A 25,326-nucleotide genomic window follows, 5' to 3' on the forward strand; every position below is an offset into this window, starting at 1 on the left:
TCTCCCAAGGGCTTACCTCTTGTACAGTTTTTTGAGTATTTGTCCAGAGATTCTATGTGTAAGCATAAGCAAATATATTCTTATTCCCCTCATTTTATAGCATATTATCAACATTGTACCCATCTTGCTTTTTTGACTTAATGGACATTGTTAATTCTTATTTGATTCCAAACCTTCAAATGTCTATCATAAACTGCCCAGGTTCCCAGTTCTGCTTGGGTTGGAGGGAGGGAGCTCATGGAAGGGAGCACCTTCCTATGTCTGAGTTAGAATTGTTCTTCCAAACCAGGCAGGTTGTGTTTTCTTACCAAGTGGTTTCACTGGGTCCCTGCTGGGCTGGGCACCCAAAGCTAGACATGACATAATTAGTCTTTGCCCTGGGAATGGACCAGATGGTGGAGAAGCCAATAAATCTCCAAGGGGAACATTCCATGCCCAACAAGTATCCCCTTTGCTCCATCTCCTAGTTCTTTGCCAGGAGAGGGTGATGGTCCCAGGGGACAACTGCCTGGGTTAGAGCTAAGGCTTGTGATGGTTCTTCTAGTTGTTCCTCGTTAAGAGTAGCCATATTCATGGCTGTGATGAACCTTCCATCTTGCAAGGGCATCACTGTGTGAGGGGCAAGCCCCTGACCCCCTGGCCTGCGTAGTCGGGGAAGAAGAACTCACAGAAAGAGTGTGGAGTTCTGGAATCCCTCAGACCTGGGTTTGAATTCTGAATCTGCTAGGTACTTGCCATGTGATCTTGAGTCAGCTACTTAGCTTCTAATCATTTTAGTTCCTTGAGCAAACGACTTAGAATGATTGTAAGGATTAAATAAAATAATGTACATAAAGCATCAGGTAGTATTTGGCCTATTTAGGTCACTTAAATTTTGGGTCGTGGCCTATTTAGGTGATTCTTCATTTAAATTTTGGGCAGTGGTTCACAATGGGGGTGGTATCACCTCTTGAATGTTCTGGAAAGGTCTGGGGTATTGTTTAGTTGTCACAGTGATTTTGGGGTGCTACTGTTAGAGTAGCTTGGCACTCTGCACAGCTTCCAAGCACCCTACTAAATATCCATGTGGGGGAGTAACCTGCTTATAACTACCCAAGCTTAGAAGTTAACTGTAGTCTATATGAATACACATTTTTTTTTTTTTTTTTACAAGGTTTTAGTGTACCACAGCTTTCCAGGAATACAACTGCTTTGTAAATTGAGGAAGTTCTGTACTTTGTTTTATTCAGACTTGACCAAGAGGCGTTCACATTTTGGAGAATGATATCCCTGATAGGAACTCTGGTGGTGTAGTGCCTAAGGCATCTGACTGCTACCCAGAAGGCTGGTGGTTCAAACCCACGAGGCACTCCTTGGAAGGAAGGTTGGGCAATCTACTTCCGCAGTGATACTGCCCCGGAAACCCAAGGAAGGATTGCTATGATTCAGATCCAATATCCCTGATGGCAGTGCCCTTTGTGGTATCTGAGTCAGCCATTATATCTGACCCACCTGTACCAGTCTGCATTGGCAGCTGTCACTCACAGTTATGGTAATCCTATGTACGTGTGTATGTCTGTACATATATGTATGTACAGTGAAATCTGTGAGAGGCAGAACTCAGTGGGACTGCCTTGTTTTTGTGTGTCTTGAAAGTTTTCCACCTTTGACGGGGTGCAGTCTTACCATTTTTCTTTCACCCTCTATTAGCAGAAAATATTTAAATTTTCTTTCTCTGACAAGTTTTCACCTTAACAGGTTCCTGCTTTTGCAGGTTTTACTGCATTACACTTATTTAAATATACTTATTTACCCCTTATTTCAAAATGCCAAAAACAAAGTATCAACAATATTCAGTACCGTATCACTTCTTTTAAACCTAAGCATTCATTGTAAGTGAGTGTGTGCAAGCATTTTATCAGTTAATTATAACTTCGGCCATACTTGTGTCTGAGCTTTTATATACTGAAAAACATTTGACTTTAATATGTTTTATATTAAAGTATTATACTAATATTTTTGGAATTATATATATATATAGGAAGGTTATATTATCTATGCTTTTAATTCAGGATAATAGTAGGGGCATTATAAACTATTTGTTATTAAAAGGAACTTTAAGCTTGATGGGTGGAAAACACTGTCCTAGGAAAAACAAAAAGAAATTCAATCAACAGTGTATCTGATGGGATTCTTCTTCCGGGACCTCATTATGCCTACAGCAGTCAGCCCAGTGGTTTATGGGAAAACCTAAACTCTGTGGTGTTTCCCTGGAAGTTCTGCCAAACACCTAAGCAACCAGGGGACTTGCCTGGGCCCATCTGTACAGTGCTGGATTGGACCAGATTTCCAAGTTGATAGTCTGCATCTGAGTTTGAGAAGGTCATCACATCCTAGTCTCCCTTCTAACAAATAGGACCTTTGAGCCCTGCATGAAGGGTCTGGAGAAAGCAGGCCCCAGCAAGCCCAGCGGGCTCCAGAACACAAGCTTCAGGGGATATTTCCACATTTCTGGGAGTGCCACAGCTGGAAAAATGGAATGCTGAGAGAAAGTGCCGGCCAGGCAAGTGTCAGTGTGGAAATCTAGGGAGCACTTACCACCTGCAGGGGGCACCACCTGGTCCAGTAGCTTCATGCTGGTCCGCTTCCAGATCTTCTTGATTATTGCTCGTAACTCCTCATTGGCTTGTTCCAGGTTCCCTGAGGGAAGGGAGATACAAAGCTGAAAATGATCATCACCCCTAGGAGGGCCTCCCAGAGGGCTGATCCCTCTGAATACAACTGGAAGCCACTGCTGAGGGAAATTAGCCCCCCAAATACCCAACTGATCAGTTTCACTTTCTTTCTTCCTCTCTTCTTTTCTCCCAGGTCTTCTCACTTTCCACCTCCGTCCTCTTCTTCTTTAAGTCTTTCTGTTTTACTTACTTGCCCCTTTCCTTCTGTTCCCTATCCAATTCCATTTCTTTTTCCTTCCTTCCCACCTGTTGCTCAGGCCAGCCAGTAGTGTCCTGTCACCTCCACCCATGCTGCTTTTCCTCATGGAGAGACGGTGGGTGCCTGGGCTGAGCTGCAGACCCCTGAGCAGCTTTACCAACATCTACTCACTCATCCACTGAACAACCTCCCATGCCCACTGGCAGTAAGGGGGGGTGGCTCCCTATGGGTGGAATTCACATGTACTTTCTTAGGCTACCAGAGGGAAACAGGAATGATTGGAAAGAACAATCTCTCCTAGCAAATCTAACCAGAGTATCCACATGTTCTGATGAGGCTCCCAAGGGGTTGCTGTTGTTAGTGCTGTCAAGTTGGCTGGACTCATGGGTACCTTATGTACAAAATAATGGAATGATGCCTGGAGGTGCATCATCTTCACGATTGTTGGTATGTCCGAGGCCATTGCTGCGGCCACTGTGTCCATCCACCTCACTGAGGGTTTCCCTCACCTTTGCTGACCCTCCACATTACCAACATGTTGTCCTTCTCCAGTGACTGGTCCTTCTTGATGACACATCAAAAGTAAGTGAGTTGAAGTCTTGGACAATCTTCTGTGATCCATACAGTTTTCACTGGATAATTTTCATAGGTAGATTGCTGGGCCTTTCCTTCCAGTCTGTCTTAGTCTGGAAGCTCCACTAAAACCTGTTCACCATGGTGACCCTGCTGGTATTTGAGATGCCAGTGGCATAGCTTCTAGCATCGCAACAACACACAAGCCACCACAGTAAGGCAAGATGACAGGTGGATGATGGCTCCCTTGGGCAAGAGATGGCAAAACCTGACTGTGGAAGAGGAAATTGGAAGACACTGGGTTCTGTAATTTTGGATTGACTCATTGTTGATCTTCTCTGGGCCTACTTTCTCGGCTGGTAAGACAGGCTTAATGATCAACCTGTCCCATGCAGCCTCTGGGCTATGGCTTCATAGAGGTAAAAAAGGAAAGCTGAGACCTGCAGCTGTAAGAGGAGCGGTATTAAATGGATTGTAAGATGACCCCAAGGTACCCATCCATCTCCACCCGTGTACATACTCTGCATAATCCCTGGGGCTGTGAACATGATGTAGAGTATTTTATTCCTGTGATTAAGTTCTGTTATAGCACATATTTAACCTTGAAATAGGGAGATTATCCAGGTGGGCCTGACTTAATCACACAAGCCCTTTAGAGAGTTCTCTCTATCTAGGAATAGAAGAGGGAGTCAGAGAGATGGCTCGGCTGGGCTTAGATTAAAAAAAAAAAAACAAAACAAAAAGGTCCACCAAACTCACTTCATGTGGTATCTCTACACTGGTGGGTTTGAACCGCTAGTCTTCTGGTTAGCAGTCAGATGCCTTAGGCACTATGCCACCAGAGCCCCCAAGCAAATGCCCATGCTGTGCACTGATGATGGAGAGAGGAGGCCCAGAGTGGTCCCAGTCAACAGCTAGCAGGAAAATGAGGACCTCAGTCCTACAACTGCAAGGAAATGAATGCTGGCAACAACCTGAATGAGCTGGGAAGCAGATTCTTCCCCAGAGTCTCCAGAAGAGAACACAGCCTGATCGACATCCTGTTTCCAGCCTTGTGAGGCCCTGAGTATATTTATAACTCAGCTCCTTTCCACCCGGACTTCTGACCGACAGCACCATGAGCCAATAAATGGTGTTTTAACCTGCCAAGTGTGGGGCAATTTATTATGCAGCCATAGAAAACCAATATAAAGAGCATTTAATGCTATTGCATCAGAGAGGCAGTATGGCATAGAGGATGGGAAGTCTGGAGTCAGGCTGCCTGAGTTCAGATCCACCTCTGTGACTGTGTGGGAAAGCCGAGCAGGAGACAGTTGAAGTGGCAAGGGAGAAACACTAGAGGAATCCTGAGTTCACTGAGCGTCAGGTCCAACAGTATCTGAAGCCAGAGGACAAGCCATGGGCATTCCAATTAAGAAGCCAATAAATTCTCTTCACTGTTAAGCAGTATTGTTATGCTGCTACATGCACAATGGGATCAGACCACTGTGATCCACAGGGTTTTCACTGGCTGATTTCTGGAAGCAGATGGCCAGGCCTTTCTTCCTAGTCTGTCTTAGTCTGGAAGCTCCACTGAAACCCGTTCAGCATCACAGAAACACACAAGCCTCCACAGATAGACAGATGGTAGCTACATGGGAGGTGCTTTGGCCGAAAATCAAACCTGGGTCTCCTGCATGGAAGGTGAGATTTCTACTACTGACCCACCCTGCCTTCTTCATGGTTAAAATAGTTAGTGTTCTCTGACACATTAGAAAATACTCCTAAGTAATACAACATTCAAATACATTTCTCTTCTAAAAGGATGTTTCATATTTTTTCAAGTCTCACTTTATTTTCAAAATGATCTATGCAGTTGTGGAACTTTATTGACAATATTTTTCATATCATCTAGGTATTTAAAAACATGTCCTTCTATATTCTGATAGTGTTGACTTTTACCTGAACTCTGTGATACTAGAAGACAGACATGATTGAAGAAACACCCCCTGTCCATTTGTGTTCAGGAAAAAAGTTTACTGTAAACCACTCCCCCCATAGGACTTAGATAAGATACATGGATATCCCCTTGTTACCTATGATGGGTAAAAAACAAACAAAAACAAACAAACCAAACTCACTGCTGTCCAGTCAGATCTGACTCCTAGCAACCTCTGGGTTTCTGAGGCGATATCACTACAGAAGTAGATTGCCCAATCCTCCTTCCAAGGAGTGGCTGGTGGGTTTGAACGCCAGCCTTCTGGTTAAGCAATCAAATACCTTATGCACTATGCTACTAGAGCTCCCTTACCTATAAGAAGGTGAGATAAGAAACCAAACCAAATCCATTGCCATTGAGTACAACTCACAGTGACCCTATAGGACAGAGAACTGCCCCATAGGCCTTCCAAGGCTATAAATCTTTATAGAAGCAGACTGCCACATCTTCTCCCATGGAGCAGCTGGTTCCAACAGCTGATCTTTCATTTAGCAGCCAGGTGCCACCAGGACTCCTTAGTCCAGACACTAAAACTAAACCAAATCTATTGTCTTTGAGTCGATTCTGACTCATAGTGGCCTTACAGGACAGAGTAGAACAGCCCCAAAGGGTTTCCAAGGGTGGAATTTAATTTACAGAAGCAGAATGCCACATCTTTCTCCTGTGGAGTGAGTGGCTGGTAGGTTTGAACTGCTGACCTTTCAGTTAGTGGTTGAACGCTTAACCACTGCACCACTGGAGCTCCTTCAGGTCAGACATAGACCCTCCCAATTCCCATTCCTTGCCTATAAATCGGAAATTAGTTTCTCCACACTGGTCAACCAGAAACAAAGTACTTGTTAGCCAAACTTTGTTAAACTTCTCTCCTTCCCCCAAGTCCACAAATTTGGCCCACCCTCAGCCAAAGCCAATGTACTTCCCTTCTTTAAGGGCCCCTCCCATAAAAGAGGCTGGACTCAGTGTAAAACATTCTGATTTAATATCCAACAACATCACCCTTTCATCCCACTTCCCCACACTTGGGTTTTCCCTATCTTGTTTTCTCTCAGTCTCTATAAAAGAAAACTCTTTTTCTTTGTTTCAGACACTTGCAGAGCTATAGCTCATGGTCTGAGTGTTCTAGCCATTACAATGGACCCCTCTCCTTCTCTCTCTCTTACTGAATAAAGATTCTCCCTATTCAAAGTCCGGATATTTTATTTGAAAATTCCAAGGGGGATGTTTGTTTGGCTTGGTAATGAACTTGGGACACAATTCTGGCTCTCTGAAGTAGGTGCGGATTTCTCTCCAGTTCTTTTCACTCTCAAAAGTCTGAAGGGTGAGAACTGATTCAAATCTTCTCACAATTTAGATGTTTTCTCACTTTTCTTTCTAGTTGCTTCTAAGAATGTGCCTTTGTCTCCCAGTCTTAACATTTTAACAACTATGTGGGGGGCTGTCTCTGATGAAGGCTCACCCTTGAGTGGGGCACTCAGGCTCTTTGATAGGCTATTTGGCAATGTCTTTGTGTTGAAAAGATTTGCTTTCATTCTCGACTATAGTTCCTACATCACTCACTTCTCCCCTTTTCTTGGGAATGCCTATTCTCCCAATGACTCTCTGTGCTTGGCTATTCTTATCAGTCCCTTTCACACTCTTCTGAGCTATTGGTATTTAGGTGAGCTTTGGTTTCCTCTGTCAGTGCATCTTCTACATTGCTGACTCTTGACTTTGGTGTATCAGTGTTTTTCATTCCTTTATGAGGTTTATCAACATATATCAGGCTTTAAGTATTGTCCACCAGCTGTCTATTTGTCACACTGTGGTGGCTTGCATGTTGCTATGATGCTGGAAGCTATTTCACCAGTATTTCAAATACCAGCAAGTTACCCATGTTGGACAGGTTTTAGCAGAGCTTCCACACTAAGACAGACTAGGAAGAAAGGCCTGATGGCCTATGTGGTGGTTATGTTTGTATGTCAACTTGACTGGGCCTGGTTGAGTGGCTGGGCAGCTGGTGGTAGTTATTTCCCATGATGAGACTGGCAATCAACTCCATGGTGGGATCTACCACAAGCAGCTGAGTAGCTGCTTTGGGTATGTGGTCTGCTTCCCGTATATAAGCAGCAGCTTTGGGATGGTCTCTAGCTTATGGCACGCTTGGACCCTACATGTAGCCATGCCATTGTTCAGCAGCTTGCCATACTCTGCTGACTTTGGGACTTAAAATGGACTTAAATTAATGGCCTGCCATGTTGTTTGGTAACATCGGGACTGTGCCCTTTTACTTGGCAACCTTGGGTTTGTCAGCCTCAGCAGCCAGCAGCTGTCTGAGTGAAGAAACACCTCTAGCTCCAGTGGGCCAGGAGCAGGAGGCAGAACTGAACCCCAAGGTCAAGGGGCTTTCACTCAGCCCCTAGAGCTTGGCACTTGAACTTGGACTTAAAGCCTCCAAACTGTAAAAGAATAAACTTCTGTTTGTTAAGGCCATCCCATTTTTGGCATATATTCTTGTTATAGCAGCACTAGGCAACCAGAATAATCTACTTCTGCAAACTGTTGTCAGGCACCATCAAGTTGGCTCTGACTCATAGTGAACCCATGCACAACAGAATGAAACAATGCCTGATCCTATGTCATCCTCACGATCCTTGCTATGCTTAAGTCCATTGTTGCAGTCACTGTGTCAATCCATCTCCTTCTCCAGGGAATTCTTACAATATGACCAAAGCAGTGAGATGAAGCCTGGCCATTCTCGTTTCCAAGGAGCATTCTGGCTGTACTTCTTCCAAGATAGATTTGTTCATTCTTCTGGTAGTTCATGGTATTTTCAGGATTCTTTGCCAACACCACAATTCAAAGGCATCAACTCTTCTTCGGTCTTTCCTATTCATTGTCCAGCTTTCATATGCACATTAAAAAAAAACAAACAAACTATATTAGGCAACTGAATAAACCACGGCTTGGGTTAGATGTCTTCAGAGAGACATCTTTGCTCCTAAATACTTTAAAGAGGTATTTTGCAGCAGATTTGCCCAGTGCAATATGGTGTCTGATTTCCTGACTGCTACTTTCATGGGTGTTGACTGTGGATCCAAAAAGAAATCCCTGACAACTTCAATCTTTTCTCCATTTATCATGATCTTGCTTATTTGTCCAGTTGTGAAGATTTTTGTTTCCTTTATGTTGAGGTGCTTCAAGTCATCTTCACTTTCATTAAGCAAGGTTGTGTCATCTGCATATCGCAGGTTGTTAATGAGTCTTCCTCCAATCCTGATGTTGTGTTCTTTATCATGTAGTCCAGCTTCTTGGATTATTTGCTCAGCATACAGATTGAATAAGTATGGTGAAAGGATACAGCCCTTACACACACCTTTCCTGATTTAAAACCATGTAGTATCCCCTTGTTCTGTTTGAAGGACAGCCTCTTGGTCTATGTACAGGTTCTTCATGAGCACAATGAAGTGTTCTGGAATTCCCATTCTTCACAATGTTATCCATAATTTGTTAGGATCCACATAGTTGAATGCCTTTGCACAGTCAATGAAACATATGTAAACATCTTTCTGGTATTCTCTTCTTTCAGGCAAGATCCATCTGTCATCAGCAATGATATCCTTTGTTCCACATCCTCTTCTGAACCCAGCTGGAATTTCTGGCAGTTTCCTGTCAATACACTGCTACAACCCTTTTTTAATTCTCTCAGAAAAAATTTACTTGCATGTGATATTAATGATATTGTTTGATAATTTCCACATTCTGTTGGATCCTCTTTCTTTGGGATGGGCACAGTTATCGATCTCTTCCAGTCAGTTGGTCAGGTAGTTGTCTTCCAAATTTCTTGGCATAAACAAGTAAGTGCCTCCAGTGATGCATCCCTTTGTTGAAACATCTCACTGGGTATTTTGTCAATTCCTGGAACTTTGTTTTTCCCCAATTCTCTCAGTGTAGCTTGGACTTCTTCCTTCAATACCATTGGCTCTTGATCATATGCTACCTCCTGAAATAGTTCAATATTGACTAATTCTTTTTGGTACAGTGACTCTGTGTATCCCTTCCATCTTATTTTGATGGTTTCTGCATCAGTTATTATTTTGCTCATAGAATCTTTCAATATTGCAACTTGAGGCTTGAATTTTTTCTTTAGTTTTTCAGCTTGAGAAATGCTGAGCATGTTCTTCCCTTTTGCTTTTCTAATTTCAGGTCTTTGGACATTGATGATAATATTTTGCCTTCTTGGGCTACCCTTTGAAATCTTCCATTCAGCTCTTTTATTTCATCATCTCTTCCATTCGCTTTAGCTACTCTACATTCAAGAGCAAATTTCAGAGTTTGTTCTGACATCCATTTTGTTTTTTTCTTCCTTTCCTGTCTTTTTCATGACCTTTTGCTTTCTTAATGTATAATGTTCTTGATGTCATCCTACAATTCATCTGGTCTTTGGTCATGAATGCATCAAATATATTCTTCAGATGGTTTCTGAATTCAGGTGGGATATAATAAAGATTGTATTTCAGCTCTCATTTTTTTGTTTTAATTTTCCTCAGCTTTAACTTGAACTTGCATAGTCAGCCCCTGGCCATGTTTTGACTGATAATATTGGGCTTGTCCATCACCTCTTTCCACAGATGTAGTTGATCTGATTCCTATGTATTCCATCTAGTGAGGTACATGTGTATAGCTGTTATTTATGTTGTTGAAAACAGGCACCTGCAATGAATAAGTTGTCAGTCTTGCAAAATTCTATCATGCGATCTCCAGTGTCATTGCTATCATTAAGGCCATATTTTCCAACTACTGATGATTCTTCTTTGTTTGCAACTTTCTCATTCCAATCACCAGTAATCATCAATACATCTTTATTGCATGTATGGTCAATTCAGACTGCGGAAGTTGGTAAAAATCTTAAATTTCTTCATCTTTGGCTTTAATGGTTGGTGAATAAATTTGAATAACTATAGTATTAACTGCTCTTCCCTGTAGATATATGGATATTACCTTATCACTGACAGCAATGTACTTCAGGATAGATCTTGAAATGTTCTTTTTGATGATGAATGCAACTCTATTCCTCTTCAATCTGTCATTCCCAGTATAGTAGACCATATGATTGTCTGATTCAAAATGGCCAATACCAGTCCATTTCAACTCACTAATGCCTACAATATCAATCTTTATGCATTCCATTTCACTTTTGACCACTTCAAATTTTCCTAGATTCATATTCCATGTATTCCATGTTCCTATTACTAATGAATGCTTGCAGCTGTTTCTCCTCATTTCACGTTGTGCCCCATCAGCAAATGAAAGTCCCCAAAGCTTTACTCCACCTACATCATTCAGGTCGACTCCACTTTGAGGAGGCAGCTCTTCCCCAGTCATATTTTGAGTGCCTTCCTACCTGAGGGGCTCATCTTCCAGCACTGTTTCACTGCTATTCATAAAGTTTTCAGTGATCAATTTTTTTGGAAGTAAGTGGTCTTAGTCTGGAAGCTCTGCTGAAACCTATCCACCTTGGGTGACTCTGCTGGTATTTGAAGTACCAGTGGCATCATCTATCACCTCTAGCCTCATAGCAACATGCAAGCCACCACAGTAAGACAAACTGACAGATGAGTGAAAATTAGCCAATGAAAATCCTATGGAGTACAACAGAACACTGTCAACTCACTTGTTGTGGACATGTCATTAGGAGGGATCAATGGCTAGAAGAGGACATGATGTTTGGTGAAGTGCAGTGGGACAACAAAGGTGAGGGGGACCTTAAGTGAGATGGATGGGCACAATAGCTGCAATTATGGGCTCAAACATGCCAGTGATAGTGAGGATAATGTAGGACTAGACAATATTTTGTTCAATTGTACATGAAGCTGCCATGAGTCAGAGTGGACTTGATTACAGTAACTATCTTTTTTCCCCTTTTTCAAAAATAACATTTTATTGTGTTTCTAGTTGCATTTACACAGCAAATTAGAGTCCCATTTGACAATTTCTATACAAGTTTTCAGTTACAAGTACACTAGTTTCATTTTTCACAATGTGTCAACGTTCTCCTTAACTGCATTCTGGTTGGTCTGTTTCCAGTACTCTATTTCCCTGCCCTCCCTGTTTTCTCATCTTTGCTTTAATTGCTGACCTTTTGGTTTCACATAGATGATTTTTTAAACAGAGCCCCATAATCATGGGAGATATCCTTTATTTGGTATGTTATTCTTTTATTTTGCTAAAAGGTGACCTTAGGGATAGTTTTGGTTCAAGGTTTAAAGAATATCTCATGGTGGTAGTCTCAGGGAGTCCTTGAATCTCAACTGGTCCATTAAGTCTGGGCTTTTTTAAGAATGTGAGTTCTGCATCCTACTTTGGTGAGTAGCAACTGGGATCTTAAAAGCTTGTAAGTGGCCATCTACATGCAACGATGGGTCTCTCCCTGTCCAGAGCAAAGAAGAATGAAGAAAACCAAAGATGCATGGAAATAATTAGTCCAAGTGACTGGTACACCATGCAATCCTCAGCCTGTATGACCATGAGACCAGAAGAACTAGATGGTGCCCGGCTACCACTGTCAACCACTCGGAGGGGGATCTATGTAGGCAATCCTGGACAGAGTGGGAGAACAATGTGGAACAAAACTCAAAATCATTAAAAAAAAAAAAAAAAAAAGGACTAGGTTTGCCGGTCTGATAGAGCCTGATGGAACCACTGAGACTATGGCCCCTAGTTGCCCTTCAGGTCTGGAATTGAACCCACTCCTGTGGCTTCCAGCTAAACAAAAGTCAGGCATGTGAGGTGAACATTTACATTAGGTAGATACACTCCTCAGAGAGATGAATCATGGGAGAACAGAAAGGCTGTGGATGCACAGGGAGACAGCTTGGGGGTCAGGAGTGCATGGGAGGGTAGGACACAGGGAAGAGATAACGATGGGGAGGAAGCAGGAGGGGAGCTGTTGCATTGTGGGAAATTGCAGTCAATGTCATGAGACAAAGTGTATGTGAACTGCTGTATGGAAGATGAATTTGCTCTGTAAACTTTCACCCAAATCACAATAAAAATTAAGAAAAAGAACATGAGTTCTGTTTCACATTTTTCTCCCATTCTATCCAGGTCTATCTATTGTGGCCCTGCTCAGAAGGGTTGGTAGTGGTAGCCAGGCATCATCTAGTTCTACTGGTCTCTGGGTAGATGACACTGTGACTTGTATAGGGTATTAGCCCTTTAGACTGGCTTCTTCTCTGGGACTTACTTCACTTAGCATATGTCCTGCAGATCCACCCATATTATATTTCATGGACTTATCATTATTCTTTATGGTTGTGTATTATTCCACTGTATGCATGTACCATATTTTGCTTATTCATTCATCCACTGAAGGGCACTTAGGCTGTTTCCATTTTTTTTTTTTTGTATTGTGAATAATGCTGTAATGAACATAGGTGTGCATATATCTTAAGTATTGAGGATATTCCTTCTAAAAGTACATTATAATTTCTTCTCACCTTAAAAAAGAAAATCTCTTCTCCCTGAACATAAATGTAATAATATTCATTGTAGAAAATTTAGAAAGTAACAAAAGCAAAGGAAGAAGGTCAAAGTCACTATGGATTCTATCACTCTGTGATATCCAATATTAGCCTGTGTATCAGCTTCCCACAGTTGCCATAACAATATAACGCAAACTGCGTGACTGATAAGAACAAAAGTCTAGGAGTCCACATCAATGTGGCAGTGGGGCCATGTGCCCTCCAAAGTCTCTAGGGAGAGCTTTCTTGTCTCTCCCAGCTTTCTGGCAGCCCCAGGTATGCCTTGGCTTGTAGATGCATCTTCACATGGCTTTCCTTCCTTTGTCTGTCTCTCTAAGTCGCTTCTCTTTTATAAGGACACACTCAGATTGAATTAGGACCCAGCCTACTCCAGTATGATGTCATGTTAACTGATAACATCTTCAGAAACCCTATTTCCAGTAAGGTCATGTACACAGGTACCAGGGGTTAGGTCTTCAATATATATATATATATACACACACACACACATATATATATATACACACACACACATATACATATATATACACACACATATATATACATATACTTATATACACACATATATATACATATGTGTGTGTGTATGTGTGTGTGTATATATATATATATATATATATATATGAACATAACAACATGCTAATACATTTCCAATTTATCTTCTATGTTACACAACATATACATGTATTACATCTATACAGGCTGTCCCTGGATTGCAAATATGTTCCATTCCTAAGTCTGTCTGTAAGTCAAATTTGCATGTAAGTTAGAACAGGTACGATTCGTATTCAATGTCAATCTAATGCTTTTCTTAGTATATAGTATACCTTTCTGTGCATAAAAAACATTAAAGAAATACTTCCAGATACTAAAACATACTTATAACATAATAATACAGTAATAATAACAATAGCGATGTTTTGATGTGCTTGCAAAATAGTGTGTTTGTTATTACAAACCCCTGTATGTACTTTGAATTTTTAATATAATAGGCTTTATGGGGGTTGGTTCCTAACAATGGGCTGGGCTGTACAGAAGTCTGACTGTAACCCAGGGACTACTTGTTTATAATTTTTTTGGCAGTCAGAAAAATGCCTATTTACACCAATTTCAGATGGAGTTAATTGCATTGGCTACTTTTTTTCAGTTTAGCAGTAGAACTTTTTTTTTTTAAAGATTAGTTTATAATTTGACACATATCTTGTTGGACTGCTGCTTCTTTTCCTTAATTTCAGATGTTCTATTTCTGAGAGGATTTAACTAAGAAAAGGCACCTCTCTGGTTTAGTCACTGAATTAATTCCCAGATGTCATTATCTTTCCTATTTTACAAACGAAGAAACTAAAATAGAGAGTGAATAGCTGACTTATCACACACAATTATTAATGAGAGAGTTGGGACTCACGTTCAAGTCACCTCTCTCCCTGCCCAGGGATCCTTCTATGGAAACAAAGCAAAACACTGTGTCTGGCAGGCTGAGCTGCTAAGACTGAAACTTAAGAATGGGAACAGAAAACAGACTGCTCATCTTGTCTGTGTTTTCTCTAAGTACTGTACCCGTGGGTTTCAAACTTTAGCTTACATATGAATCATCTAGGCAGCTGGTTCAAAATGCAGATTTTGAGCCCCGGTCCCAGAGATTCAGAGTTAGTAGATTTGGGCCGGTGTTTGGGACGTAGTATTTTAAACAAGCTCCAATAGCTGATTCTAAGGCAGGTGATCTTTTGACCATATTCTAAGAAACACTGTAACAGACTGGAAGCTCTTTGAACATAGGGATTATATTTTCTTCCTGTTGCTTGTTGACATCGAGTAGCTTCTGACTCATAGAGACCCCATGTGTGCAGAGTAGAACTGCTCCACAGGGTTATTTTTAAGACTGTGACCTTTGGGAAGCAGATCTCCAGGCCTGTCTTCCTAGGCACTTCTGGGTAGGTTTGAACCCTATACCTTTCAGCTAGCAGTAGAGCACTTATCCATTTGTGCCACCCAGGGATATATTATAAAGCACTTCCACAAAGTGGTTCAGAAATAGTTTTCAATTTTAAGGACAGAAAGTTATCTAAGCCAAAGCTGCTGCTAGCCTATGGGGCACCTTTGTGCAAAGTAGAAGGAATCCCTCCAAGGGGATGAAGCCCTGGCTGTGGCCGATTCGTGGAGCACAGGTGAGATTTAACACCACTGTCTCTTAGGAGCTCTGGTGGTATAGTGGTTAAAGCATTGGGCCGCTAACAAAAAAGGCTGTGAACCCACCAACTGCTCTGTGGGAGAACCGTGAGGCAATCTGCTTCCGTAAAGATTTACAGTCTTGGAATCTCTGTGGGGGCATTTCTACCATGAGTTGGAACTGACTCGATGGCAATGAGTTTGGTCTGATTTGCTGAACACCCTTGTGCCAGATGCAGTCTGCACAGCTGTGTGTAATGACCCTGACCTATTTGTCATTCAGTCCCTTTCCCAACACAGTGCCTTTTAATTTAAAAGAGAGTTAAGCATTTGAGAGACCCACCTGTAGCCAATAAAATTCCATTTAGCTGTGGCTTGGTTCTGCTTCAGGTTAACACTCCTCTCCTTCTCTTTTATGAACTACACCCTAGAACCTCAAGATACTGTTCAGAAAAATTTCCAGGTTTTGATGGACAACTAGAGCTCAAACTAAATAAGGCTTGAGCAAGGCGGCCATTCAAGAAGCAAAGCAAGCAAAACTGGGCCAGGCTCCTGTAATGTTCCCAGATGAGAACGTTATCTCTGTGTCACCGCTCTGTGCAGTACAGGACTGGAGAGTCCTGGGAGCATTTTGAAGGCTCCCTTTCTGGTTCATCTGCTACATCTCCTACGCGGCTCTCACAGTGGCCTGCAGAGAACCCTTACCTTCTGTTTTGATCCTCAGGGCTGTCCTGACCAGGGCAAACAGGGTAGCATTGAACATGACTGTCCCATCGCTGTTCAGAGGCATGTTCATGGAGACCAGGCGCTGCAGAGGAGGGGAGTTAAGCTGTAATTACAGCAAACAATTTTCATAGGGCCCACAGAACCACCGAGGCTGGGAGTACTGACAGGAAGCCTTTAACTTCTGTGGGTGTCATGTAGGTGTGTTGGGAGTGGTAGGGTAGGAAGCGTGGGTCCATGAAATGCATTCAAAACCTTTTTTGGGGGAATCTCAGCTATGTCATACACACTCCCACCCTCTCCACAGAGTAGGAGAGGATTTGTCCTCATTAGACCTTTGATTTCATGAAAGGATGTTAAATCCACTCAACCTCCCTCTTGCTCAAATGTCTGCTAAGGCATATGGGGCTGCTCCCTACTGGCAACAAAGAACAGCTGCATGCAAGGCACTTGCTAGGAGCTCACTTGCCAGTCAGCACTCATCAACAGCCCAGATAAGCAAAACCATAACCGAAGGTCTGTTTGCACATTGAAAATACACATTTCCTATATACTTAAAAACATACCTCTGCACCAAGGTGAAGCAGATGCTAGTATTGTATTGTACTGTATAGCAGATGATAATATTGTATTGCCCCCTTCCCTTCTTTCCCACCACCAACATTTGTTTTCATTTTGCAAAAAAGTATGGTCCCATCAGCACACTCTGGGGTCATTATAAGAAAGAGCACCACAAAACTCATTGTAGCATCTATTCTAAGATGTGGTCACAGATGCTACACATTAGATCACATGGTATCCTCCTGTTAATCTTAGTGCCAAGAAAGGTTATACTTTTCCTGGGTGACTGGATCTTTTTGAGTCTCATGGACAGTGTGAACTGTATACTGTCAACATTTCTCTTTCCACAGAGGCCACTGGAGAACATAAAGTCTTTTGTCAGACAGCATGGGATGTATTTCAGCCCCATCCTGGCTGTACTTGTCCCCATCCTTACTTTTCATTGTGCTTTTACCTTACTTTTAATTTGTTCTCTTTTTTTCCATCTTCATATTTTCTATACTCTTGGAAATCTAAAATCTTTTTTTGGAACAAAGTGGAGGTACATATGGGAGCTCTGGTGGCATAGTGCCTAAGGCATTTGACTGCTAACTAGAAGGCTGGTGGTTCAAACTTACTAGCCACTCCTCAGAAGGAAGATTGGGCAATCTACTTCCATAGAGAAGCTGCCTTGGAAACCCAAGGAGGGGTCGCTATGAGTTGGATTGACTCGACGACAGTGAGTTTTTTTTTGGTTTGGAGGTACATATGAGGAAAAACAAAGTACAAGTAGAAGGTTCTCTGTACTTTCAATTCTCCACTCTCCACGAGAGGATTATCCATAGAGTAGAATCTTTCTGCCATTTGTGTTTCTTTCTCTATAGAGCTCTCTGACCTCAACACGTTCCAACTCTGTTTCAGCTCATTACTATTCCAATGGAGTGGGTGGGGGCACAGAATGGCGAGAATGGGAATGGGAATTGAAAGACTAGGGGAGAAAGTGGAAATGACACACTTCAGTGACTGCTGGGTTCCACGCCCAGAATTAGGGTATGGTGAAAGAGGCACCAAGGGCACACTATTTAAGGAGGTACTCACTCTCAGGGTCATGCAAGTACCATACAAGCAAGGGTTGAGTCTAACAAGGCATAGGGTATTTACCTTAAGCTTCTTTTGGGTCATGGACTCACTTAGGATCTGATGGAAAGTGAAGGAGCACTCTTCCTGGTAACTCATATTTCAGTGATTTTGCTACAACTTTAAAATTTCATAAATCCTAAAGCCGATTCATGAACTTTCTAATGGCCTCCGGAGTCTAGGAAACAGACCCTTCACCCAAACATCCTAGATCAGGAAGCCTTCCAGGATGCCTGGGTGGTGTCTTCTCTGTTGTTCCAGAAGCAGCCTGAAGGGGCAGCAAAGCTCCACTTTGAACAAGGTCCTCTAATCAGGATTGGGCACATGGCATGTTGGGAGATGAGGAATTTACTCTTCGTTCCTTCACCAAGTCTGAGCACTTTGAGCTGCCAGGAATCTTAAAATATAACCTGGCTCAGGTCTCTTGTTTTTAGACATAAAATATTATCTTCATTCCCTCAAAGGATCAGTAGCCTAACCAAAGTCACAAGACAATAGGCATCTTGCCTCCTATCTCATCTCTCTTTTCCTCATGAACCCAGATCATCTCTTACTTTGCAAGCCACGCGGTGAGGACAGAGTTTCCCAAAACCCAGTGGGGGCTGAATCCGTCGGAGTAGGGTTACCACATCTAGGTGTTTGATCCGACCCCTAGAAAATGAAGGTTAGGAGGAAAGAGCAGTCAGAGGACCACGGTCTCTGCCAGCAGTCCAGAACTCATGCAACTGAGAGGTGAGGTCCACTTACCAGGAAAACTCTCTAGAGCTGTAGCCTGTTAGACACACATGGTGCAGAGTTGCACAACTGCATGGTACTATGCCAGAATCAACATACATGTGTTTAGATTTTAATGAGCAATTTTCCGTCAGCACTATGTTCAAGGTACAAGGGATTTCAGTAGTGCATTGTGATTCTCAACATGTGCTTCTGTTTCAACCAACCACTACATGACCAAGAAGTATTTACTGAGGGTCAACCAAATGTGATAAAGAGCTCTGGTGGTGTACTGGTTAAGGCCTTTGGCTGCTAACCAAAAAGGTCAGTGGTTCGAACCCACCAGCCACTCCACGGAAGAAAGATGAGGCAGTCTGCTTTCATAAAGATTTACAGCTTGGAAACCCAATGGGAGTTGTTATGAGTCAGAATCGACCTGATGACACCAAGTTTTGTTTTGTTTTTTTTAACCAAATGTTATAGGTTGATGAAGATATCCTCAGACCAGAGGTAGGAACGGAGTCAAGATATGCCTGGCCCTAAATGATCTAACTTGAGTGCTCACTAGTTATTCCTGACATTAAGGTGCCTAAGGCACTTGACTGCTAACCAGAAGGCTGGCGGTTCAAACCCATCAGCCACTCCTCGGAAGGAAGATGGGGCAATCTACTTCTGTAGTGATACTGCCTCAGAAACCCAAGGAGGGGTCGCTATGAGTCAGGTCTCACTCGACGGCATATAACAACAACAACGACATTCACTGAAAATAGCAGTTGCGGTTCAAAGGTGCCTGACCTCCTATTACTGGCCCTTTATCCCTCACCCTGGAGGCTGATAGCAATTCAGTGTTTCCAACTGATTCACCCCATGTTGACCCTTCCTGTTCCTCTCCTATAGGTAGGGTCACTCAATGGCCTAATCAAGATTTCCTTCTGGGAACTTACTTGGCTTCAGGGTCATACTCTGCCCAGATTCTTTTAAATTCATCCAGATGGTGCGGACCAAGGATAGACCAGTCCCTTGTCAGGTAGTCAAAGTTGTCCATGATGACAGCTACAAAAAGGTTGATGATCTGCAGAGAACACAGAGTACAGTAAGGTCCTGTAAGAGGACCTTCCTACCTGCTTGCCATCTGAAGCCACTTTTCTAACCAGTACCCACATCCGGTAAAAGCCAGTGTTTCCAAAGACCTGCCATATATGACCACTTAAAACATCAGCTCCTGGAACGTGTGTCTCTTGGATATAAACTCAACACTTCTCCTCTTGGAGTTGTGAGGGCTGAACCCCACATTTGGGCCGGACAGCTTCTTCCATACCAAGCTGCTGAACAGGGCTGACTAGGGCAGAGGGTGACTCCATTGACCACCACCTTTCCCTCACTCCTCAGCAAAGTGCCAAAAGAGTGTAAATTCCCTCCAGGCTTCTACACACATTCCCCTGCTTTCTGAGATAAAACAGACATGACAAAGGGCCAAAGAATGGACAAGAAAGATGGTGGTTGGGCTTCCTGGGCTCTGGCCAGGGCTTTCTGCCTTTATCTCAGAGAGGCTGGAGCTGTCCTGATACTGCACCCTTATTCCCTTTAGCTGTTGAGTCACTGCAACCTACCAGAAAGGCACAGAGCATGTAGAAGCTGATGAAGTAGAAGACAGCAAAGCTGCTGCCACAGGGCGTTTCCCCTTCTGTGCTGTTGCTGGGCTCAGACTCTGGAGCACACTTCTTGCCTGGCATGCAGGCCAGCATGATGTCCTGCCAAGCTTCCCCCGTGGCACACCTGGGGGAGAGAGGCAAGAGAACCTAACACCCATGTAGCCAACCTCATGTGACCAAATCAACTGAAGCATCCTCCATACTACTTTCAAACACTTTTCTCTTCTACTAAATTGAGATTGGTATTTACCATTCTCTGAATATTCTGGTACATTCACTAAATATAAAAATAGAAGCATTGTTATGAAACTTTATGTAAATGGTAACAGACTGTACCTTTTCTGCAAATGTAATCTTTCTGCAACGCACGTTAGGTTTTTGAGATTTAGCCATTTTGATGTGTTTAGCTGCAGTTCATTCATTTTAATTGCTGTACAGCAGTATATTCTATGAACAAATCATTTATTTTTTATTTTTGCAGTGTTTCCTCCCCTCCCCTCCCACCCCTGGTAGCCAATAAAGAAAATTTCCTTCCATATATAAACTTTTCCTTGACTTTTTACAATAATGAGCTAGTACTATGTCTGTCCTTCTGTGATTGACTTATTTCACTCAGCATAATGCCCTCCAAGTTCATTCACGTTATACAGTGTTTTGCAGATTCTATGTTATTCTTTAGAGTTGTATAGTATTTCATTGTGAGTATGCACCACAGTTTGGTTATCCATTCTTCTGTTGATGGGCACCTAGGTTGTTTCTACCTTTTTGCTGTAAATAGTGCTGCAACGAACATGGGTATACACGTATCTTTTCTTGTCCTAACCCTCATTTCTTTAGGATATATACCTGGTAATGGGATTGCTGGGTCAAATGGTATTTTCTAATACCAACTTTTGAAGGAATCGCCATACTGCTTTCCACAGTGGTGGTATCATTTTACAGTTCCACCAGCAGTGTATGAGAATCCCAGTCTCTCCACATCCTCACCAGCATTTGTTATTTTATGTCTTGTTGAATTTTGGTATTAGTGTTGGGGCCAGATGGTAACTCATTGTTTGAATATATCATTTTAAAAATACATCTTCCTGTTAATGGATATTTGGGCTTTCTCTTTTTAATTTTTTAACTAATACTGCTGTGAGTATGCAGGTCCATGTCTTGGGGATCTCCTTAGAAGTAGAATTGCCCTGTTGAAGGTACATATGTCTTCATTATTACTAGGTATTGTTTGCTCCCCTAGTGCTTGTCCAATTTACACTCCTAAAATCAGGTAGGAGAAATGCCATTGCTCTACAGCCTCCTCAACACTTCGTACTAGTGACCTTTAAAAAACGGTGCTCATATGATGAATGTGAAATGATATTTCAGTGTTTTAATTTGGATTTCCCCGATTATTGCGTTGAGAATTGTGGTGGTTATGTTTGTGTGTCAACATAACTTGGCTGGGCCTGGTTGAGTGGCTGGGCAGCTGGTGGTAGTTATTCCCCATGATGAGACTGGCAATCAGCTCCAGGGTTGATGCCACAAGCAGCTGAGTAGCTACCTTTGGGATGTGGTCTTATTCCTGTATATAAGCAGCAGCTTTGGGAATGGTCTCTAGCTTATGGCATGCTTAGACCCTGCATGTAGCCATGTCGTTGTTCAGCAGCCTGCCATGCTCTGCCGACCTTGGGACTTACAATGGACTTGAGTTAATGGCCTGCCACGTGGTTTGGTAACATCGGGACTGTGCCTTTTTATTTGTCAACCTTGGGCTTGTCAGTTTCAGCAGTTAGCAGCTGTCTGAGTGAAGAAACATCTTTAGCTCTAGTGGGCCAGGGGCAGGAGGCAGAGCTGAATCCCAAGGTTGAAGGGCTTTCATCCAGCCCCTAGAGCCTTTCACTTTGAATTTGGACTTAAAGCCTCCAAATTGTGAGAGAATAAACTCCTGTCTGTTAAGGCCATCCCATTTGTGGTATATTCTTGTCAGAGCAGCATTAGGTAACCAGAACAGAATATGGTACCAAGAGTGGGGTGCTGCTCTGACAGATACCTAAAATGCGGAAACAGGAGTGGAGTGCGTCCTTGACCTGAGACCCTGGCAGAGGGACCCTGGCATATGACATGAGAGATGGCAGGAGCAGAGTTAAGACACTGGCAGAGAGATACAGGCAGAGAGACTAGTATGAGAGACGGCACTAGCAGAGCCCAGACTGGCATTAAACAGCAACAGGCTTACAAGCCCACAGAGGAGAAAGCTGAATACCACTGGGTAGGTGGCTTCCTGGCAGAGTGGGTTGCCTTCAGGCATTAATTGGTGGAAGAGACTGGCATGAGATGGAGTAGCAGGATGGCTGGCCCATGGAGCAAGAAAGCTGAGTGCTTTTTTTTGGGGGCAGGAAGATTTCTGGCAGAGTGGGTTGCACTTAGGCATTAATTGGCAGAAGCAGAGAGACCAAGGAAACGGAAGCAGAGCTGCCTCAGCCTGAAAGGGTAGGACCATGGCCTTTGGGGATGGAACTACCACAGCCCCACAAGTTTCAAAGAGCCAGGCCTTCACCAACTTGGTTCTGGAGTGTGGGGCTGCTCGTTCATGTGAGCTAGTGGGATGGAGCCATAGCCGCTGCCCAAGAGTGAGAGAGTGGGGCTGCCATGCCCAAGAGGGAGAGGAATGGGGCCCTCCAGGCCAAGGGGGGTGAGGTCACCACTCAGGAACTAGGGGACTGGAGCCACCCAGTGGAGAAGACCTGTACAGATACCACCCATTGAAGATCTGTACAGGTGCCAAGTTGACAAAGGGTGGAATTGTGGTGGTTATGTGTGTGTGTCAACTTGGCTGGGCCTGGTTGAGTGGCTGGGCAGCTGGTGGTAGTTATTCCCCATGATGAGACTAGCAATCAATTCCATGGTAGGATCTATCACAAGCAGCTGAGTAGCTGCTTTGGGTATGTGGTCTGCTTCCCGTATATAAGCAGCAGCTTTGGGAATGGTCTCTAGCTTATGACACTCTTGGACCCTGCATGTAGGTGTATCGTTGTTCAGCAGCCTGCCATGCTGTGCTGACTTTGGGACTTACAATGGACTTGAGTTAATGGCCTGCTGTGTGGTTTGGTAACATTGGGACTGTGCCTTTTTATTTGTCAACCTTGGGCTTGTCGGTTTCAGCAGTTAGCAGCTGTCTGAGTGAAGAAAAGCCTCTAGCTCCAGTGGGCTGGGAGCAGGGGGCAGAGCTGAATCCCAAGGTTGAGGGGCTTCAAAGTGTAAGCCCCTAGAACCTTTCACATTGAACTTGGACTTAAAGCCTCCAAACTGTGAGAGAATAAACTCCTGTTTGTTAAGGCCATCCCATTTGTGGTATATTCTTGTCAGAGCAGCACTAGGTAACCAGAACAAGAATCTTCTGTTCATCTTCTGTTGAGTTGTGTATTCATATTTTTGCCTGGTTTGTTCATGGTTGTTTTCCTTATTCATTTCTAGGACTTTAAAAAATATATTGTTACATCAATCTTTTGTCCATTATATGCATTGCAAGTACCTCTTCCAGCCTGGCTTATCTTTTAGCTTTATTTAGGGTATATTATGATACACCAAAGTTTTACATTTTAATGTGATCAAATTTATAATTTTTCCTCTATGCTTTCTGTTTCTGCATTTGTTTAAAAAATATTTCTCTATCTAAGTCATAAAGATATTATTTTCTGTTTTGAACATGTTATTGTGCTTTAGGTGAAAGGTTACATAGCAAATTAATTTTCTAATCAATAATTCATGCATAAAATGTTCAACATTGGCTGAAATCTCCCACAATGTGCTAGCACTCTTCCCATTTCCTCCCTGGTTTCCCTGTTTCCATTCATCTGGTCTCCTTGTCCTTCCTTGCCTTCTTACCTTTGCTTTTGGGCAACTGTTGCCTTTTTGGTCTTATATAGTTGATTGTTCTAAGAAGCACATTCTTTTTTTTTTTTTATTGTGATTTGGGTGAAAATTTAAAGAGAAAATTCACTTTCCATACAGCAGTTCACATACACTTTATCTCATGACATTGACTACAATTTACCACAATGCAACAGCTCCCCTCTCACTTCCTTCTGATAGTTACCTCTTCCCTGTGTCCATCCCTCCATGTACTCTTGCCCCCTGAGCTGTCTTCCTGTGTATAAACAGCCCTTCTTTCTCCCATGATTGTTCTCTACTTCAGGTAATGTTTCTACTTCAGGTAAATGTTCAACTCCTATGCCCGTCTTTTGTTTGTCTGGAGGCCACAGGTGTGGGTTCAATTCCAGACATGAAGGGCAGCTAGGGGCCATAGATAGTCTCAATGGTTCCACCAGGCTCTATCAGACCAGCAAACCTGGTCACCCACCCCCCTTTTTTTAATGATTTTGAGTTTTGTTCCACATTGTTCTCCCTCCCTATCAAGGATCTCCTACATAGATCCCCCTCTGAGTGGGTGACAGCAGTAGTCGGGCACCATCTAGTTCTTCTGGTCTCATAGTCGTATAGGCTGCGGACTTCATGGTGTACCAGTTGCCAGGACTAATTGTTTCTATGAATCTTTGGTTTTCTTTATTCTTCTTTGCTCTGGATGAGGAGAGACCTATTGTTGTATCTAGATGGCTGCCTGCAAGCCTTTAAGATCCCAGTTGCTACTTGCCAAAGTAGGAGGTGGAACAATGTTTTATGTAGTATGTTATGCCAATTGAGCGTGATGTCCCCTGTGACTATAGTCTCAAGTACACCAGTTCAACTACTCGGTCCTTCTGGGTAGCTAGCTGTGACCAAGAAGTGACTACAACCTTGTCCCTTATTAGCTCTAATATACACTTGGGAATTCTTACAGACCATACAAATACACTTACAGGATGACTGTCTGCCAACCCTATACATGGTCTTGGGTACACTCTTTGCTACATAGACATGCCTAATAGTTCAACCTGTCCACCCATCTATCCCCCCATATACCCATGTTTGCCTTCACTAACAACACAGTACTGTATGTGCAAAAGAGTTCATCTTTGTTGTCTGTACCTCCCACATACCTCTCTATGTCTTCCTGTTCTTCAATGCCACCATGTTGATCACTCACGTTTAGTACATTGCCCTTCTCTTCACCCAAACCGATACTTATCTCTACCTTTCTAACAGTGTTCCCTCCCCTCCCATCCCATCCCTGGTAATCAACCAAGAAAATTTCCTTCCATTGATAAACCTTTCTTTGATTTTTACAATAATGGACTAATACAATATTTGTCCTTCTGTGATTGACTTATTTCACTCAGCATAATGTCCTCCAAATTCACCCATGTTACGTGGTGTTTTGCAGATTCTACCTTATTCTTTAGGGTTGCATAGTATTCCATTGTGTGTATGTACCATAGTTTGGTTATCCATTCCTCAGTTGATGGACACCTAGGTTGTTTCCATCTTTTGG

At 42.8% G+C, this 25,326-nt stretch overlaps 1 protein-coding gene across 1 annotated transcript in view; it reads right to left on the minus strand.

Moving 5' to 3' along the window:
- The window catches only part of CACNA1C (calcium voltage-gated channel subunit alpha1 C), an 806,686-nt gene that overhangs the window by 16,689 nt on the left and 764,671 nt on the right, over positions 1 to 25,326 (minus strand). The window contains exons 34-38 of the mRNA XM_007937025.2: positions 19,875 to 20,040; positions 19,209 to 19,336; positions 18,105 to 18,201; positions 15,856 to 15,958; positions 2,578 to 2,679 (exon numbers count right to left, since the gene is read on the minus strand). Coding sequence (XP_007935216.1) covers positions 2,578 to 2,679; positions 15,856 to 15,958; positions 18,105 to 18,201; positions 19,209 to 19,336; positions 19,875 to 20,040 — 596 coding nt within the window. The remainder of the gene's footprint in view (positions 1 to 2,577; positions 2,680 to 15,855; positions 15,959 to 18,104; positions 18,202 to 19,208; positions 19,337 to 19,874; positions 20,041 to 25,326) is intronic.

The sequence above is a fragment of the Orycteropus afer genome, unplaced genomic scaffold, assembly GCF_000298275.1.
Source record: "Orycteropus afer afer isolate SDZICR_OR568_19922 unplaced genomic scaffold, OryAfe1.0 scaffold00040, whole genome shotgun sequence".
Lineage (NCBI taxonomy): Eukaryota > Metazoa > Chordata > Mammalia > Tubulidentata > Orycteropodidae > Orycteropus > Orycteropus afer.